We start from the raw sequence: 13,076 nt of genomic DNA on the forward strand, positions 1-13,076 counted from the left end.
GATAATGAAGTCCTTCAAAATGTATGTATCCCATATATATAAAATATATGAATATAATATATGCAGGATGTACGTATAGCACAGACATTTCTTTCCCGATCATGAATTATCTGAAAATCCACACTAGGTGGGGCACTAGGTCCAAACTTTAAAATCTCAAGCTTATTTTCAGACCTGCCGATGTAAGTTTCACATTCTCTGACAGTTAAAGTAGAAGTAACAATAACATGTACATTTACAAAATGCTTCTGTACAACCGGACAACCCAAGCATTTGAGCAAATACCGTTCACTGGGAAAAACATAGGTCTAAAACATGGTGATTGTGGCATCTTTATGTAACGCCGCGCCTCAATATGTCCTCGGAATGTACCTGTAAATTGCCTGGTTGTTAGCGTTGACAGCTCACACAGTAGAGAGCGAAACATCCGCCACTGTATCCTTCCCCAGGATGAGACTTCTCTTTCTTCACTTGACCTAAATACTTGGTAACCTCGTAGTGATCGTGACATGACTTGTCTGAAATCAGATTTTTAAAAAATCCTTATAGGGTGTATGTTTTTTGTGTGTTTGGGTTTGTGAAAGTGATAAGAGGGAGAGAGAGCAGGATACATTTATTTTAAAAACTTTTGACCGGTAGTGTATATATACAGTCCAGTCAAAAGTTTGGACACACCTACTCATTCCAGGGTTTTTCTTTATTTGTACTATTTTCTACATTGTAGAATAATAGTGAATACACCAAAACTATGAAATAACACATATGGAATCATGTAGTAACCAAAAAAGTGTTAAACAAATCAAAATATATGTTATATTTGAGATTCTTCAAAGTAGCCACCATTTGCCTTGATGACAGCTTTGCACACCCTTGGCCTTCATGGTCAGCTCGTCATTCATTCGCCCCCACTTGGAGTGAAAAGGCAGACCTATGTACAGGGGCACATGTCTGTCTGTCTGTCTGTGACCAGGGTCCACTTAGCAGCGTGACCCCAGGGGATCTAACATCTGGCCTGGAGATTTCCTGGGTGCAGATCATGTAATTACACCTCCCCTCAGAACGCGGCAGAAATAATAGCGAGGCAGACTCTACTCTCACTCAGCAATTAGACAGAGGAAGAAAGTTTCTGGCTTCACAACGTTACGGTGTGTGTCAGTTCCATTTGGTTGTAAGTAGGGCTGTGGCAGTCACAAAGTTTTGTCAGCCTGTGACTGTCAAGCAAATAACTGTCGGTCTCACGGTAATTGACCGTTAATTAACATAAACACATTTAGCATCTCCTGGCTTCCACAAGCCACGGATGCAGACCTTTGGAACATCTACATTCTAAAAAGTCTAATAAATCCATGTAATATAGCCTACACATTCACAATAAATCCATTATTTATTTTAGACAGGTCTAAAGAAGCATGATATGAAGAAAAAGTAGTCTATTTCAGAAGAACAGAATAGCATACTCTGAGTTGTCCTTATGTTAGGTCCTGATCTGGCTATGCCAAATGGCTATGGGCTACACTAGTTAATTTAGCAGACAAGATTTGCTTAGAATTCCATGGCATTATTTTATAGTATGAAGAATACAAGTGAAGAAAGCCGAATAAAATACAAAGGATATTTTCTCCAAACGATTTGAGGGAGTGCGCACATACGGCTATTCTGTGTTGAGTGGTTAACAAAAAATAAGTATTCCTATATGCTTAATTTAGAGTTATTAATGTAACTTACGTTGGGATTTATGTTTTGATTTTTAATACATTGTAAGGCTGCATGATGCGACTCTAATGATGATTTGAAAAAAGTTGCTTGAAAGGAATGAGCTCTGCTTTGTTTTTTGCGCAGGCTGTACACACTACATCCGTCACTCAACAAGCAGGCGGTATCCCCTTTGTGTGGCTGTAATGCACCCTCATAAGTGCAAATGTTCCATTAGAACAGCATTCTCAAAAGTGACTGCAAATGCAATTATGCATGTAATGCTTTTATTATAAAGCTGCATTTTTATGGTGAAAATGATCTTCCCCAAACTTGAAACTCACGCGCTGCTTATGTATGCCAATTAGGCTCTACACCCCTTGTAAAGTGGATTAATGAGCTACATTTTAAGAAGTTATTTGGCAACTTTAGTTGTGATACAAACCATATCAAAACATTTAGGCCTATGGCCTAGGCTACATGAGGTGTGCAGACTATGATTAGAAAAAGTTGCAAAAAAGCATTTTTTCTTATGCTGGACATAATTCACAAGTGATAATATATTATTCACAAGTGATAGGCTAATATTGTTAACCATCAGACTATTCTTGATTTAATCTTGTCGTTACATATACTAAATAGTTTGTGTGTGAAATTTGTTTTGATTTGGAATGGACCATTATCATGCACCTGTATGGAAACAGGAAAAAATACATGTCATCTATGCACTTAAATAGCGAATGGAGGAAGCTTTTTTTGAGTGGTTAATTTTCCTGCCAGACGGTTTGGTTATATTTACAACAGGAGTATAGCCTATGTGCTTAATATTAGGAAAGTTTAGAAATAAATATACTAGGCCTAGCTGATGGGATCCTCTTTTTAGTAGAGGCCATCACTCTGTTTTCTCGCACAATTGCATAGACTATAGAAATGTTGCGCAACATGAGCTCATGGGCTCTCATGAAGTGTTTGATTCGATTTTCGATTACATTTGCACGTATGTCAAAGTGATTAGAGGGACAATAGAGTGCTGAGTACCAGGCAGTTAGCATGTTTTGTAGGCTACTAATGACCAGCAGCATCAGAGCTTGGAGAAGCCTAACTGTGACAGTCACATGGAATTTGATTGCCTTCATGACTCGTGACCGCAGGTGTTGCAGTAATATGGTCACCGCAACAGCCCTAGTTGTAAGTCCTATGCGGTTCACGGATTCAAAATAATTAAGTATTGCACACTGCTTGCTTACAAAGTTTCAGTGTGTGTGTGAGTGCATCCCTTTTCAAGTGCCGATAGCTGAGAGAACCACAACAAGGATTACAGATGTCATTTAGAAGACTCTCAGCTGTAGCAAGTACACATTGCTTTGGGGTTGCCATCTGTGTGAGTACACATTGCTTTGGGGTTGCCATCTGTGTGGGTCCTTTAGTAATGAAACGTCTTATAACTGATAATGTAATTGAAGTTCTGCCATTGGTCCAATTGAAGTGCATTTTATTACTTGTAGGAGAAAACAAACACATCCATATGAACAAAGAAGCAGTGTTGAAAGTACCCACCGCGAATAATGGTTGTACTTCAATTTTATTGTTTGAAAAATCAATACCAAGTAAAAAATAAATTACTTCCTCGATTGAAACATGTTCTGATGAGAGACACTACAGTGGCCTATTCCACATAGTTAGTCTCTGGAGCTCTGCAAGGTGAATAGACCACAGGCCTAACAACTCATCACAATACTGTAGGCTGAACGCTCCCGTTCTGGAGACCATATTCCGAGATACTTGCAATACAATAAACATACATTAAAAAAGAAATATATTTTTCACATGTGTAACTCATAATCGTGTTATATTACATGTTTAGCACCTTCTCAAACACCCTTTAAAGACATACATGTATCGTAAAAATACAAAGAGCAAAATGTTTGTACCGTAACACTGCAATGGGGGTATTAGTTGGGCTATATGGCTGGTAGCTTGAATGACCCTGTCAAGAAATGAAAGCATATATCTATGTAGATATGTTGTTTCCCATGGGTGGGTACAAAATAGCATTATACATTGATATGGAATAATTATATGTGAAACAAACACACATGCAAATATTACATTATGGGACATTTCATAAAAATAAATAATAATTGTCAAGTTTTGAACAGCTGGAGAATAACTGGTCATATTGAGTGTATTTATAATGTTAGTTGGGTAGTTATCAATATAGGTAGTTATATTCACTACTAATATGACCAAGTAGTAGATCGTTAATATTCTACTCTATTTTCAAAATGTTCAAATAGCACTTGCTATCCACTCTTGAGTAATATCCTAGCAATAAAAGCTACAATTGAACAAAAATATTACTACTAAACTATACTATATTATACTATACTATACACTAGACTATAATATACTACACTACACTGTAGGCCTATGTTCTTCCAGTATTTACTAAGCTCATAAACAAGCACTTGAAGTAAACCGTGACCAGGAAATTGATCATTTGCATGAAATTAGATGAATGAAGCACAGAGGTGGTATGCTGAAAACGAAAAGAAAATAACAATACAATTGTATCTCTTGAAGTAACCGATTAACAAACACAAAAATCTGACCACACTACAACCAACAGTACACATACCCTATCTACACCACCAACCACAACACTTCCAGAAAGAAGAGGAGAAGAAGATGGTCCCTCCGACTCTCTCCTCCAACCTCCTCCACCCTTCCCCTCCCATATGTCCATTTGACATTGACATCAGGCACTTAATGATAGTCCTTAGAACCCCCTTTGGATACTTCTCCCTTTAACTGAATAGTCCCAACTCCTCAGTTGTGTGTCCCTGACTTCCTCAAGACTCTCCTTAGCCTGCTCTCCCTCATGGGACCAACCATTTTCCTCTCCTCCGGCCCCTCTTCCTCTTTCTTTTCCTTCTCCTCTTCAGCCAGGCTCCTGGAGGAGCGGTGGATCCCGGGGGACCTCAGCACCTCGTCGCCCTGGGTCAGGGCTGGGTCCTCGGGCTCGACTGGTCGGGGCGCCGGGTAGTTGGGCTGATAGTACTCGGAGGGGTAGCCCCCCGCGTCGTACCTATAGGGGTCCTCCTCCTCCGCCTCGTCATAGTTCTGGTAGACGTTGGGGGGCAATTGGACTAAGGGAAGATTGCGGTGGTCAGATGGGTCACCACCGTTGCCACCCTCTTTAGCCACCGCGGCCACCCCCAAAGCGTGCATTTGTTTGTTAGTTTTTGATTGGGTTAGCGGGACAGGACAGGAAGGAGGAAGAGACACACACGAGGAACAGTGTTAGCGACGACATCAAAGCGGCCAGAAGAGCTAAAGAGGGGTATGGATGAGCTACACTGACAGGGACAGGAGGTCTAAGTGGATCTCTTATTAAATATATGTGACAGCTCAACTGAATAACGCATCAAATGACAATCAGTATTCAACTATTGGCTCCTTATAGAATATAATAACTGTACACATTCCCTGCAGAAGCATAGAGAAGCCTTGGATAAAATACAGTTGAAGTCGGAAGTTTATATACACTTAGGTTGGTGTCATTAAAACTCGTTTTTCAACCACTCCACAAATTTCTTGTTAACAAAGTATAGTTTTGGCAAATCGGTTAGGACATTGTGACTTTGTGCATGACACAAGTCATTTTTCCAACAATTGTTTACAGACAGATTATTTCACTTATAATTCACTGTATCACAATTCCAGTGGGTCAGAAGTTTACATACACTAAGTTGACTGTGCCTTTAAACAGCTTGGAAAATTCCAGAAAATGATTTAATAGCTTTAGAAACTTCTGATAGGCTAATTGACATATATGAGTCAATTGGAGGTGTACCTGTGGATGCATTTCAAGGCCTACCTTCAAACTCAGTGCAATTTCCAAATGCCTGAAGGTACCACGTTCATCTGTACAAACAATAGTACGCAAGTATAATCACCATGGGACCACGCAGCCGTCATACCGCTCAGGAAGGAGACGCATTCTGTCTCCTAGAGATGAACGTACATTGGTGCGAAAAGTGCAAATCAATCCCAGAACAACAGCAAAGGAACTTGTGAAGATGCTGGAGGAAACAGGTACAAAAGTATCTATATCCACAGTAAAACGAGTCCTATATAAAATAGATGGCAACATGAGGCAGGAAAATGATGTGGATATATTGAAGCAACATCTCAAGACATCAGTCAGGAAGTTAAAGCTTGGTCGCAAATGGGTCTTTCAAATGAACAATGACCCCAAGCATACTTCCAAAGTTGTGGCAAAATGGCTTAAGGACAACAAAGTCAAGGTATTGGAGTGGACATCACAAAGCCCTGACCTCAATGCTATAGAACATTTGTGGGCAGAACTGAAAAAGCGTGTGCGAGCAAGGAGGCCTACAAACCTGACTCAGTTACACCAGCTCCGTCAGGAGGAATGGGCCAAAATTCACCCAATTTATTGTGGGAAGCTTGTCTACCTGAAATGTTTGACCCAAGTTAAACAATTTAAAAGGCAATGCTACCAAATACTAATTGAGTGTATGTAAACTTCTGACCCACTGGGAAGGTGATGAAAAAAATAAAAACTGAAATAAACAATTCTCTATAGTATTATTCTGACATTTCACATTCTTAATATAAAGTGGTGAACCTAACTAACCCAGGATTAGGATTACATGTCAGGAATTGTGAAAAGCTGAGTTTGAATGTATTTGGCTAAGGTGTATGTAAACTTCCAACTTCAACTGTATATATTAGTTTATATGGGGTGAGATTTAAAAAAAAATGCATTTTTGGCTAAATTAGTTTTTGTGTCAGGCAGAATGTGTTTCTACAAAGAGAGGGACAGCTTTATAGGAAACAAGGCAGTAGTCATTGCTGACAGTGATATAGCGAGGGGGTAGGGCCAAGGGACAAGCCTGTCTACCCTAACACCTTCACTACAACCCTTTTGAACGTTGCTCACTACCCATACTGTTGGACTTGAGTAAGAAAGTAGCGAGAGAGAGAGAGAGGGATGACAGAAGGAGAGAGAGAGGGAGACACACACACATACCACAGGTCAGACAGATGAGACAAAATCATAAAGTCACCATGCTGGTATTACTCACACTGTGGAGTGCATGGAGAACACCGCAGGCCTTTCGAGCCATACAGTGTGCTCACCGTAATGCCTTTTCCTCAGAGAAAATGGCCGATAGAGAAAGACATCATTGATGGGTGTCCATGCACACATGCATTTACAGTTCGGGCGCTATAGATTGTATCCACACTCACAATAACCATGTGTATTAGATGACAAACTATTGTTGAATAAATCATGATCACATGACTTTAAAGATGCAGAATTTTCTTTTTGAAACAATGTAACCAAACTTGATGCAAATACTGAAACATGACTTATCGTGATAAGACTTTGAGAGTTTATAGATATTTTGTCGGAATAACTATATTGTACATGTCACAAGCATTCACAGATATCTGTAGGGTCTATAGACGTTTAACCAAGCAGGCTTGTTTAAATTCAATTCCACAAGCTAAAATACTGGGATACTGAGATGGCAACATTGCAAAAAATATTCTCAGGTACCATTATATGAATTCACCACATTGTAAGTCATTGTTTCCAAGCTGAATTCTGCATCTTGGTTACATTTTGTATTTCAAGGCTTAAATGGCAACAGGAACTAATGGATTCATAAATAAGCCATATGCTCACGGCCATCTTACTGTAAACCATCAGATAATAGAATGGGCTCATTATTTTCCTGAGCTGTCGTAAACAGAGAATAAAGAGCTCCCACTCATTTATTTTAATGAGGTTCAGTCCTGAGGTTAATCAAGTGGGTCTCAATACATTAGAATTCAAAGTCTATTATGCATAAAGTAAATCAGAAAACAAATGCCAATTGCTTAAATATATTTCAGTATGGGCAACCAAACTAAACTTGGTTAACTGTTAAGTTAGTCATACTATAGTGTAGGCGATTCTGATAACTTCCTTTTCAAGATAGGTCAGATAGGTCATGCTGTCTTAGCATCACCTTGAAATACAGTGTGGATAAGGGTGTGATTCGGGTCAACCCCCTGGCGGATTTAACCCAATGAGACCTCTTTGCTCAGGTCTCCCTTTCAAAGAGCTTTTATTGGATTAAATGAGTTGGTGATTGATTGGCAGGGTATGATACAATAGGTCAGATATACAGACATGGAAACCCATTCTCAGAGAGTGAATTCTCAGGTAAAGGTTATCTACACAACAAGCTGATGGGAATGCCAATGGAGTTCACTATGGCTAAACAATTAGATCTAATGTATCGGACTTTGATATTATAAAAATCTCATGTTGCCTTGTGGTGTTTTGGTGTGTGTACAGTGGTAGGGGAGGATGAGTGTCATAATTACCTCCTACGTTGTAGCCCACGCAAGAGTTCTGGTCACAGTATCCAGGAGGTCCAGCCGACCCCACTGGTCCAGGGATACCCGGCCGCCCAGGAGTTCCAGGGTTCCCCGGCCGACCAGATGGACCCTGGCTACCTGTCCGCCCCTGACCCGTTGGTCCTGGAGGAGAACGAACAGGAGTGATGAGAGGGCGGAGAAGTGGGGGGAGTGTGTTTTGATACAACAAATACATTTTCAATTAACAATTAAGATTTTAACTTTGAGCTAAATTCCCGAAGTTAAATCATTATATGAAACATTATGGCAAACCAATAAAACATGATGGCATTATTATTGTTTTCATTGTGACTAAGAACACTGCATATTGAGGTAGAATTCATGAAGTTAAAGGGATAGTTCACCCAAATTACAAAATTACACATTGGTTTCCTTACCCTGTATGCAGTCTATGTAGAAGTTATGACAGCAATCCATGCTTTGGTTTAGTTTCCCTGGCACTGTTTCCACATGCTAACGTTTTAGCATTTGTGGCGCAAATCCCATTATTGTAAAGCTCAACAAAATCACTTGTAGATGTTTTGAACATAATGTGTGAAAAATGCTACTATTGGTCCCATGAATTGAATTGGTGCCCAAAAATGATAAAACATTACCATGTGGAAACAGTGCCAAGGAAACTAAACCAAAGCATGAATTGCTGTCATACCTTATCCATAGACTTACAGGGTAAGGAAACGAATACGTCAACTTGTAATTTGGGTGAACTATCTCTTCAAATCTAGTAGTGTGCTTTGAAATAGAAAACCAGCTAGAGTCCATAATTAGACCAAACATCTCTCCACAAAAGGAAGAGAATCAGCACATTTATCATTACCCAGCAGTCAGTACCAATAAGCATAAGCTTTTGTGCCTTTTCATCAGACCCAAAATGCTATTATCACTGAGCTGTCTCCATCAGGAAATGCAAAGGCTATGAATATCCTTTTTCAAATATCCTTGGAGGCAATGATCTCGCGCATGCCAGACACCTACGTGTTCTCCCAGTAGCGCTCCGAGTTCTCTCATGTAGACCAACCTGGCAACCGCTCCAGGAGTTTAATCAACACACTGCGTCAGCTAGACTACAATCAATAAAGGAGTCAAAAGCTATGCCCCCTAATAATGTTTAATTAAACCAGTAGGGGCAGCTTAATGAAAAACAACAAAACAACAAACAAAAGTAAATTAAATCCAACTTGGGCTACCCTCTTCGTGTCATATTCTCCCCTTGAATCAAGAGGGAGACGCTTTATCAAAAAACAGATTGGATGACTTCCCATTTTCTAATCCACCCCCTTAACAGATGTTGATTTCCTCTGCAGAGGCTCGGTGGCAAAGGAAGTCCCTGGAGAAAAATGTAAGTTGGAAATGTGCAGTTTTTCGTTTTTTGGGGTGTTTTTCACCAGGCATTGCTTTGGTTACCTGGGGGTCCTACGGGGCCTCTGGGACCCTGGACTCCTACACCTGGGCTTCCCTTGTCACCCTTCTCTCCTGACAAACCTGGACAGACAGAGACAGAGACAGAGGGGACACACACCGTGACAAAATTCAGAGAAGTGGGCATGCTTGTCTCCTTTCCATATTATATCACCTTCAGCACTACAAGTGTCATGTCCAATATTGTAGATCTAGCCTAATACGTAATCCTCTTTCTGATTATATTAGTGATGTTTTCTTACATTACCTGCCGGTATCATTTACTGTAATATTTTCTCTCACAAGCTTATGGCACAGGCTACATGACTATATCTTTACTCGATAGCTTGAGTTAAATCTGAATCATCTCTATTCAGTACCTCTGGCTCCTGGTTGTCCATTCTCTCCGTTGGACCCGGGGAACCCTGGTCTGCCCGCGGGCCCCTGCTCTCCCTGTGGTCCTTGGCCGCCCTGCCGCCCGGGCTCTCCTGGGGGTCCAGGAATGGTGCGGACCGAAACGGGTGCACTGGGGATGTGGTTGAGGATGGAGCTGTAGCGAGCCATGTGACCTGTGGGACAGACGTCAGACTGAGGTCAGTGGCGCATGAATGGATGCCAATGGCAAAATACATTTACACCCTCATAGACAACACTCCTTTTTTCAAACTGTACACCCCTTCTATAGAATACAATTACACTCAAAGACACAAGACCTGTGCAAACCCACATCCATATACACAAACCCACACAAACACACACAGGAAGAGGGTCAGATGCAGGATAAAAAAAATACTCACTCTGTATCAGCTGCTCACAGACCTGCCGGGCGATTGCTTGGACCGATGCCTGGGATTGCAGGTCACCCTGGAGGCAAAAACACATGGTGACACCAAGACCATGGCTACAGATAACACTGTGTGTTTGATGTGTCCAACCTGTTTCATCGATCCCACAGGTGACATTTCCTCCACCATTACTTGGGTTGAAAGCCTGCCAGCCGTGAATTTGGCATCAACTCTTTCGATTGGAAAACATGGCTGTTGTTGACAAGCATAGATGTTGCTTTTTGAGCCTTGTCTAAAAACCTTATTAACCATTCGCTGTTCGCTGTTATGGGCGAAACCAATCCATAAAGTACTTAACACTAGAAAGATAGCTCTTTAAAAATATAACTGCTGTAAAGTAGAAAATCATTTCTACAGTTGAGTAACACAGCTCTAAAGCTTTAGCTTATAAAGTATGCATGAATAGGTCTTCTACAAAATGTGTTCTGGGTGCAGTACACCGTGTGATATTGCTCTTCAGAAAACTTGTTGTAATGGTAATTGTATACTGTCAGGCTGTCAGAGAACACCTACTGTACACCGCCAAGCTGAGGAGCAGCAATTACTTGAAAGGAGGGCATTATTTATCTTGAACATATATGTTAAGCATCGAACACATACACATACCAAAAGTATATGGACACCTGCTTGTTGAACATCGCATTCCAAAATCTTGGGCATTAATATGGAGTTGGTCCCCCCTTTGCTGCTATAACAGCCTATACTCTTCTGAGAAGCATTAGTGAGGTCCGGCACTGATGTTGTGCGTTTTGGCCTGGCTCGCAGTCGGCATTCCATTTCAATCAAATGTATTTATAAAGCCCTTTTATATAAAGCTATACAGAAACCCAGCCTCAAACCCAAACAGCAAGCATTGCATATGTGGAAGCACGGTGGCCAGGAAAAACTCCCTAGAAAGGCAGGAACCTAGGAAGAAACCTAGAGAGGAACTTGGCTCTGAGGGGTGGCCAGTCCTCTTCTGGCTGTGCCGGGTTGAGATTAAAACAGTACATGGCCAAGATGTTCAAACGTTCATATATGACCAGCAGGGTCAAATAATAACAATAATCACAGTGGTTGTAGAGGGTGCAACAGGTCAGCACCTCAGGAGTAAATGTCAGTTAATAGCCAAGCATTCAGAGTTTCATCCCAAAGGTGTTCGATGGGGTTGAGGTCAGGGCTCTGTGCAAGCCAGTCAAGTTCTTCCACACCGATCTCGACAAACCATTTCTATATGGACCTCGCTTTGTGCACAAGGGCATTGTCATGCTGAAACAGGAACTGTTGCCACAAAGTTGGAAGCACAGAATGTTGTCTAGAATGTTAATGTATGCTGAAGTTTCCCTTCACTGTAACTAAGGGGCCTAGCCTGAACCATGAAAAACAGTCCCAGACCATTATTCCTCCACCAAACTTTACAGTTGGCACTATGCATTCGGGCAGGTACCAGATTTGCCTGTTGGACTGCCAGATGGTGAAGTGTGATTCATCACTCTAGAGAACGCATTTCCACTGCTCCACTGCTCCAGAGTCCAATGAGCTTTACACCACTCCAGTTGACGCTTGGCATTGCACATGGTGACCTTAGGCTTGTGTGTGGCTGCTCTGCCATGGAAACCCATTTCATGAAGCTCCCAACGAACATTTATTGTGCTGACGTTGCTTCCAGAGGCAGTTTGGAACTCAGTAGTGAGTGTTGCAACCAAGGACAGACGATTTTTATGCACTATGCGCTTCAGTACTCGGCGGTCCCATTCTGTGAGCCTGTGTGGCCAACCACTTCGTGGCTGAGCTGTTGTTGCTGCTAGACGTTTGCACTTCACAGTTGACTGGGGCACCTTTAGCAGGGCAGAAATTTGCCGAACTGACTTGTTGGAAAGGTGCCACATTGAAAGTCACTGAGCTCTTCAGTGAGGCCATTCTACTGACAATGTTTGTCTAAGGAGATTGCATGGCTGTGTGCTCGATTTTATACACCTATCAACAACGAGTGTGGCTGAAATAGCTGAATCCACTAATTTGAATGGGTGTCCACATACATTTGTATATATAGTATACTGTATATTATACAGAACAAGATAAGTATCATAATATATCTCAATTCAATTGAATTTAATAAATGCTTTACTGGCATGAATGGGTGGTTGCCACTGTTGCCAAAGCAATGTATATGAAGTATTACATAAATTACCAATATGCTTGTTATCTCTATGACTTACTCTTTCTCCCTTCTCTCCTTTGTTTCCAGCGGAACCCTGCAACAGAACAAGAGGCAGAATGACAATGGACAGAAAACAATGAAGTACATTTACTGTACACATTTTTTGAGTTGTCCATTTTCTTTGCCATCTTTTTCCTTTCAAGAACTTGCATCAAGAAGTAGACATTTTCCCCAGAGAAGTAAAAGCAATTTGGAAAGGTTAACAGAATTACAAGAAAGACTGAAAGACAATCTGGATGACAGGTATGAAAAACTCTTCTTAGGAAAAAGCACTGCACAATGAACAGACGCCACCTTCAGTAAGCTAGAAGCTACCTTAAGCAAGCTAGCGTCATTATTTGAACCCTGTCATAACCATTTATCTGCAAAGGTCATATAATGACAAATAATAACGATGCAGTACCAGTAATTACATCGTAATTACATAGTAGGCAAGAGTATGTAATTACTGCTAACCTTGTATGGCTCTCAGCCAGAGA

At 41.0% G+C, this 13,076-nt stretch overlaps 1 protein-coding gene across 5 annotated transcripts in view; it reads right to left on the reverse strand.

Annotated features, from left to right (window-relative positions):
* Positions 1-3,230: 3,230 nt before the first annotated feature.
* Positions 3,231-13,076, reverse strand: part of LOC139554687 (collagen alpha-1(XIV) chain-like) — an 83,115-nt gene continuing 73,269 nt past the window's right edge. For 3 of the 5 annotated variants that reach the window (XM_071367715.1, XM_071367714.1, XM_071367718.1), the window contains 6 exons: positions 12,596-12,631; positions 10,350-10,416; positions 9,933-10,121; positions 9,559-9,636; positions 8,101-8,256; positions 3,231-4,889 (listed from right to left, as the gene is read on the reverse strand). In XM_071367715.1, coding sequence (XP_071223816.1) covers positions 4,522-4,889; positions 8,101-8,256; positions 9,559-9,636; positions 9,933-10,121; positions 10,350-10,416; positions 12,596-12,631 — 894 coding nt within the window. In that variant the 3' untranslated portion in view covers positions 3,231-4,521. Of the gene's footprint in view, positions 4,890-6,275; positions 6,678-8,100; positions 8,257-9,558; positions 9,637-9,932; positions 10,122-10,349; positions 10,417-12,595; positions 12,632-13,076 lie in introns of those variants that run through there. The other 2 variants (XM_071367716.1, XM_071367717.1) reach the window with 2 other exon arrangements.

Source organism: Salvelinus alpinus, chromosome 26 (genome assembly GCF_045679555.1).
Source record: "Salvelinus alpinus chromosome 26, SLU_Salpinus.1, whole genome shotgun sequence".
Lineage (NCBI taxonomy): Eukaryota > Metazoa > Chordata > Actinopteri > Salmoniformes > Salmonidae > Salvelinus > Salvelinus alpinus.